A 7,625-nucleotide genomic window follows, 5' to 3' on the forward strand; every position below is an offset into this window, starting at 1 on the left:
AGCTGGCAAACTCTGAACCTTGACTGATTAGTTGAGTGGCAGTGACTAAAGGCAACAATTACTGTACATCAAGCACTAGCACATAACATGCACCTGCTTTATTCTAAAATCCTTCAACATTTCTGAATTTACAAACCACCCCCTCGTTTTCAGTTATCTCTCATCTATCACGCATACAATCCTCATTTTCCAATTTTCAAGACAAGTTTCACATGTAAAAACGTCTAGAAAATGAGTCAACTCAGTCTTCTATTACAAGAATCGTTACAAATAAAAAAAGTTAGAATCTACAAATAAGATAAGGACACTCTTGCAATTTACAAGAATTTGAGAAACCTTAAACCGTTAGATTAAAAAGGTAACAGATATGATCAACGGCTGAAAGTAAATGAAGTTGATGCACTGTATTGTAGACAGAAAAAACACAGAATGTTAAAGTGAGAAGAGAAATTAGTATAAAGTACAGTGCATTGGGTGTTGTTGCTGCCTCAAGTCTTCGAAGAGATACTCAAAACTCATATCTAGGGTTTGTACTTTGGCAAAGAAGATGAACTCTTGACTCACTTCATTGTGCTAATCGAGTTCAATAGTTTCATTTTCCATTACTTCATTGCAAGGATTGGATTGTAATTGATTTGATTATTGACAAATTGAACTCTTTGAGTTTGGGATTTTTTCGATGGAGAGGTCTAGATCCAAACGGAATTACTACTATGACCATGAATATGATTCTGAAACCTTTGCGAGAACTAGGCCACGCTATAACCACCACCACCACCACCATACCAGCTCCTACCGCCACCGTGGCGCCGGTGAGCGCGGCGGAGATCGCGGCGGCGGACGACATCTTAAGACCTATGACTCACCGTTAACGGTGACTACTAGTTACCGCATTCTTTGCCATGACATGAAGGCCGGCGGCGTGATTGGGAAGTCCGGCTGTATTATTAAGTCGATTAGACAGCACACCGGCGCGTGGATCAACGTGCATGAGCCGGTAGCTGGAGACGAGGAGCGGATTATCGAGATTTCTGACACGCGCCGGCGGGATCCGGATGGGAGGATGCCGTCGTTTTCCCCGGCGCAGGAGGCGTTGCTGATGATTCATGACAGGATTTTAGAGAGCGATCCGGGGTTCGGTGAGGACGACGATGAGTACGGTGGCGGAGGAAGAGGTGGTGGTGGTGGGAGCAAGCGGGTGTCTAGTAGGTTGATTGTTTCGAAAATGCATGTTGGGTGTTTGTTGGGAAAAGGAGGGAAGATAATTGAACAAATGAGGATTGAAACCAAGACACAAATTAGGATTCTACCTAGAGATCACAATCTACCTCGCTGTGTTGCCTTGTCTGAAGAGATTGTTCAGGTGCCATAACAGTCTTAAATTACATGCATGATGATTCAAAAGCCTTCATTTTTCTATGGACGATGGAGTTTTCATGGACTAGTTATATATATACTTAAATATTGCTGAAAGCCGAACAAACTGAAGATATTAATGGCATTTTCACGTTTCAACCTTGTGTTTACTTCTCAGAGACTAATGAATTAACTCACTGAGTCATAACTGATATTTGATAAGCCATCAATGACATTTGAAGCTTCTTTATTAATTTGAAATGAAGAGCTTGAAATGTGGAATAATGAAAAATATGGAGGACATTCTGAAGATCTAATGTGATATATTATATATACTTGCAAATTTGTTTAAACTGAAGACTATTAATTATGTGCAGGTTTCAGGGGACATTCATAATGTTAAGACTGCTTTTCAAATCATATCTTCCCGGTTGAGGGAGAGCCAGCATCGTGATCGTAGTTTGGGTGGTGGTGCCGGTGGTGCTGGTCATTTCCATGGACGCGGATATTCGCCCGAGCGTTATTACACCCCTGATGATGATTGTGTTCCTCATCTGACGGGTGGTTCGAGGAGATCATCTGTGGAGAGGGCCAGTTTTGGATCTCGAGCAGCTAACAACAATTCCAGAAACAATAACCGGAGCTCGTTAGGTTATGCAATGGATAGGGGGGTTTCTCCTGTGGCTGATGATGGACAACCCGTCTATGAGGCCCTTGTATTTCGTGTACTTTGTCCAGTTGATAGAGTTGATCGTATTGTTGGGGAATCAGATGGAATTATGGGGCTTCTTCAGAATGAAGTTGGCGTAAATGTTAAGGTTGCTGATCCTGTTGGCGGTTCAGATGAACAGATAGTTATCATTACTTCAGACGAGGTACATTCATTATCTTGAACTCTGCCTCTGTCTGTGGCCTGGTGTGTATAACTAGTGCAAATTCTATAAGGTCTCTAATTCAGATTAGTAGTAGTGTTCTAGTTCAATCTTTTAAATGCAGATCAACATGATTTTCACATAGATGTAATATTTCTCATATGCTCAAGGTTCTAACTCTTATTATTTTGTAATTAAGGGTCCCGATAATTCGATGTTCCCAGCTCAGGAAGCTTTGTTACATATACAAACCTGCATTGCTGATCTTGTTCTAGATAGGGATAATATAGTTACCACCAGGCTTGTTGTCCCTAGAAGGGACATTGAATGCTTAGATGGAAACAATGCATCACTGTCTGAAATAGGGAGGTTGACTGGTGCAACTATTCAAAGATTGCCTAGAGAAGAACTACCGCCCTGCGTTGCAAACACTGATGAATTGGTCCAGGTGCGTCATTTTACCTTCAACTTACTGAAGTATTCTATGTTCTATTAGATTCAGTTGGTAAATGTAGTGTTTTTTCTGCTTAGTCATTGCAATCTGTAACAAAAATTTACAGTATCAGATCAGGCACACATTGACGACATTTAATAGTAAATCACATATTTGCAGTCAGACATGAATGAGTTGAAAATAAACAATATACAAGGTGATGTGACAACAATGAATTTATTAATTGACAATAGATCTTATCCTTAAAAGCATCATACTGATCTAACATGTATCAAATTGTTTTGTCACTAATCGGTCAAACCAAACAATGTATACATCATATAGTTTTATTTGGCTTTTGTTATTAGGTGAGAGCAAAGACCTAGTATTGAAATTATGCTTTTGTTCATTTCTCAATTGCTTCTCTATTGCCTGTACAGATTGTGGGAGAGATAAAAGAAGCTCGGGAAGCTGTTCTCGATGTGACTTCAAGATTAAGAAGTTATGTCTATAGGGATTTCTCGCAAAGGGACACAGTACCTCCATCTGCCCCCTTTCCTGGTGTGGAGGCGTCTTCTCATAATATGGCTACAGTTGCTGAAACTGCCAGTACCAATCAGAATGTGCAAAGTGTGGCAGTAGCCCTTGCGTCAAAGGTACTCTTTTGCAACGTCTATCTTCCCAATTACCCATCTATTATTTAAGTGTCTGGCACTTGTGAGATTCATTGGCTAGCCTGTTTTTTTCGTCCCTATGAATAATGCACGATTTTAACAAGACATGGCAAATGAGGCTTGGAACGGTGTTTATGTTGTATATTCCCAATTTGTTTATGTGTTGAGTTAATAAGAGTCATAATAAATGTGTCTGTAGCAGTTGATAGATTCCTCCCCATGAATGATGCATGATTTCATCAAAAAGACATGGTAAATGACGCTTGGAACGGTGTTTGTTTTGTATATTCCCAATTTTTTGTCTGTGTTGAGTTAGTAAGAGTCATAAAAATTTTGTGTCTGTAGCAGTTGATAGATTAAGCCATCATGTGAACTTATTATATACTATAAGTTTGCAATTTACCATGTCAGATATGTCCCACAGTTTCGGGGAGCCAAATCTTATAAATGAAACAGCTTGGGCCACTTTGTAGATATTTGTTTTTCATTTGAAGGCAAAAAGACTAAATTTTATTTCTTTCTTTTTGAAAGGAAACTGGAGGATCTAGCACTGAGTCGGGAAAGCCGAAAGAAAATGACCGCCGTGATGATCTGCCTAGTGGTTTAAATAGGTAAATTCCTCCTATCTTATTTCATAATAGAATGTTCAATATTTATTTAATCATGAATGACTTGCCAATGTTTTATGCTCTTCCCCATCACTAATGGTTTTCCCCCATTTTTTTATTTGTTTGGTCAGGGCCACTGTGCCTCTTGTCACGAGAAGTATACTTGAAGTTGTCATACCAGAGTATGCAGTTCCAAAGCTTTTGGCGAAATCCAAAAGCAAGCTTGCCCAGATAAGTGAGGTGCGTGCGATCAGATCTCTTTATCCATACTCTGGAAGTCATGTCATTATAATAGTATTTTAAATTTTAATAGATAGCTGATGTTTTAACTTATGTTTTAATTGAAACAGTTATCGGGAGCAAGTGTAACGCTTGTAGAGGATAGACCAGATGAGGAAGAGAAGATTATAAAGTTATCCGGTACTCCAGAGCAGGCAGAGAGAGCGCAAAGCTTGCTCCAGGGATTTATTTTGAGCAGTAAGTCATCTCTTGATACTTTGTTATACATTTCTATGCGTTAATTTCGGTTCTTAAGCAGCCATGTTCTTGTAAATTGACGTGGCATTATTTTTCTTGCAGCCCAAGAAGATGGTCCTTAAGCGATGGATGTACCAAAAGCCGGTCAGTCTAATGAAAGGTTTCATTAATTTTGTTGTATGGGTCATTTTGTTCCATGCTCTGATCGGTTTTCCATACTCTACAATTGGTGACTCCTAGAATTGGGATTTTTTTTTTTCATTGAGAGAAGCATTCTACTGTAAATGTTACAAATAGAGCTTCTCTCTTAATTTTTTTAATATTTTCAGCAAGTACTTGGGAGCACTTGCTGCTTACATTGGAGTGTTTTCCTGATCTATTAATTTACTGATCAGGCCATCAAAAAAAAGGTTTCTTTGAACGGTTTATATGCTTTTCTTCTTAAGTTCCGATTGTATGGCTTCCAAATAATCGCGATTACACGGCTGCAGCAACAGTTGTGTGGTCAGTTGCAATGGCCATCGAATCACCTTTTAAATCACAAATCTGAATGAAAATGCAAATTATAATTCATTTATTTTTCACCTCAAATCACTACGCAGTACTGAGTTTGCACAAGAGTTAGACATGTAAGTTGGGTACCTAGGCTAGGTGATTTCAGATAGTGAATTTTAAAAGCTAAAAATTAGATGCAAAAATAGGTCTATTTTATTTTTGATAAATAAAAGTTTTGGCATTTTGGGTTTTTGGGTTTCGATAGTGTTATGAAAAACCACAACAAGCCTTAGTGGTTTTTGTTTTGAAAAAAACCAATGCTTAGATAAAGTTGATAGAGTTACCTGTCTACTAGTACCAATTAGCAAGTTTTTTAAAATAGGTAGTGAGATTCTGACACATTTGTTTTTAAAGATTTATCAGTGAGATTTTGACACATTTGTTTCTAAAGTTTTATTTGTGATTTTTGAGTTTGGAGGGAAATGAAAAAGATCTTGGATAAAAGGAAAGTGAAAAGAGAAATGAGAAATGAGAAAAAATTGTTGTCTTTTAATTTGAATAAAGAGATTTGTTTTTCTTCTTAACACAAATTCTTTTTAAAACAGGGGGATTTTAAAGTTGTATTGAAAAAGGTTTTTAGAGTTTTAGATACATTTTTCATATTCAATTTACAAAAACATTTTTTTTAATAAAGTGGACATTTTTTTTAATTTTACCCTTGCATTTGTTTTCCTTCTTTCAAACTCATATTTATAGTCTAAGGCTATGTTTGGATTTATGAAATAGAATGTAGTGAAATATATTTATGTTTTATTGTTTATATTGATAAAAAAAGATGAAATAAAGCGATTGAATGCATTCATCACTTTTCTTTAATTTTGTACATTCAATTTGGATGAATTTGTCGGGCGCAAGTGTGGGTGGTTAAGTATTTCTGAATGAGTGTAATGTTGAATTAATAAGGGAGAGAACGTATGTACTTAAGGTTTTGGGTGGAGATGTACCGTCCCATTTTCTTTTGGTCCTGGAGCATTGAGCACCTGTTGTTGCTTCAGCCTCCTCCGGTCTCTCCAACAAGGGTGGTGGGGAAAGTGGGGTTGAATCCTATTATAGGATGTGAGAGACTTACACATGTGGGAAACATTATTTGGTGCAAGTGTGAGTGATTAAGTTTCATATTGTCTATGAATGAGTGAAATGTTAATTTTATAAGATAGAGAACTTATATACCTATTGTCTTAAAGTTTTGGGTAAAAATGTGTTGTCTCCCTTTTTTTGGGACCTGAAGCATTGAATAGCCATTGTTGCTTCCTTCCGCCTCCTTTAGTCTCTCTAACAAGTAGTATCAAAGCTTGATTCAGCTTGGTGAAAAAGAGGGACCCGAATTTTGGGTTGGATCCTGTTATATCATGTGAGGGACTCACACTTGTGAGAAAGATTGTTTGGTACAAGTGTGAGTGGTTAAGTCCTACATTACTTATAAATGAATGAATGTTGAATCCATATGGAGTATTGGGCACTGCTCTTGTCTCCTTTAGTATCTTTAACAAGAATAATAATTTTGTTCTATTCCATCATAGTATATCTAACTATGAAATAAAATCTTTATTTCGTTCAACTTTGTTTTAAAGGAGTCAAACATAATAACTTAAAAGATTTCAACTACATTTATGTTTACCTTCTACTAAGAAATTGAGTTTTTATCTCGGTTGAAATAGAATTTTTACTTCCGTTTGGAGAACGGGGTAACAAAAGGTGTAATGAAAAGTTCGTCACTTTTATCTTCGGTTGGTGTGAAATCCTCAAAATTTTCTTTCTATTGATTGAGCAAATAAATGTTTTAATTAATGTTGGTTCCTTAATGATTCTCTTCACTTCTAATTGCTAAAATTATTTCCTTGAATACATCTTTGTTAACAATGTTTAATGTTAATGGGAAAACATAAATGTAGTTGAGGTTGAGTTTTAATATTTCTAACAAAAGAAACAACAACAACAATTAATTTAGCAATTAAAAAAATAATTTTAGCAATTACAAGAGAAAATAATTTTAGCAATTTCAAGAGAAAATAATTTTATGTTGATGGGAAAACATAAATGTAGTTGAGGTTGAGTTTTAATATTTCTAACAAAAGAAACAACAACAACAATTAATTATCCATTTAAAAAAATAAATTTAGCAATTACAAGAGAAAATACATGAAAGGTTGGTGGTATATTTCATGCAATGCTTTCATTATCAATGTGTTTTTATTATCAATGTTGTCATTCCAACAATCTGTATCCGAGATAAACCGTTGTGGTATTTAAGTTTTAATTGGTTGATTTGGATTTCCTGTGGAACGCAGATGTTTCACATGGATTGATGAATTGTCAATATCTTAATTGTTGTTACTTTATAAATGAATGACAAAGATTCATTAGTTATAAACAAAAAAATAGTTTTTCCCTCGATTGCTAACACAACTGAAGAAATAAGTATTAGATAAAAATTAAAAAAAGCGCTTAAATACAATTATTGAAATTTGAAAGGGAGTTGATCAAAACCTTTTCTCTCAGTTATCAACTGAGGGAGTAGGTTATAAATAAAAAATATGTTTAAATGCTGTTGAGATTTGAAGGAGGTTGATCATAAATTTTTTTCTTTGTGGTCAGCATAACTGATTAAATATGTAGTATTAAAAAAAGGTTTAAATATGGCGCGACGCAT

The 7,625-nt window shown here is 35.9% G+C and overlaps 1 protein-coding gene across 1 annotated transcript; it reads left to right on the forward strand.

The window, feature by feature from the left end:
* Positions 1–439: 439 nt before the first annotated feature.
* LOC131661284 (RNA-binding KH domain-containing protein RCF3) lies at positions 440–4,848 on the forward strand. Its single transcript, XM_058930759.1, has 8 exons — positions 440–1,363; positions 1,734–2,231; positions 2,428–2,676; positions 3,102–3,317; positions 3,867–3,946; positions 4,075–4,183; positions 4,294–4,420; positions 4,523–4,848. The coding sequence occupies exons 1-8, from the start codon at positions 680–682 to the stop codon at positions 4,540–4,542; spliced, it is 1,983 nt and encodes a 660-aa protein (XP_058786742.1). The 5' UTR covers positions 440–679; the 3' UTR covers positions 4,543–4,848.
* Positions 4,849–7,625: the final 2,777 nt, after the last annotated feature.

This window comes from Vicia villosa, linkage group LG3 (assembly GCF_029867415.1).
Source record: "Vicia villosa cultivar HV-30 ecotype Madison, WI linkage group LG3, Vvil1.0, whole genome shotgun sequence".
Lineage (NCBI taxonomy): Eukaryota > Viridiplantae > Streptophyta > Magnoliopsida > Fabales > Fabaceae > Vicia > Vicia villosa.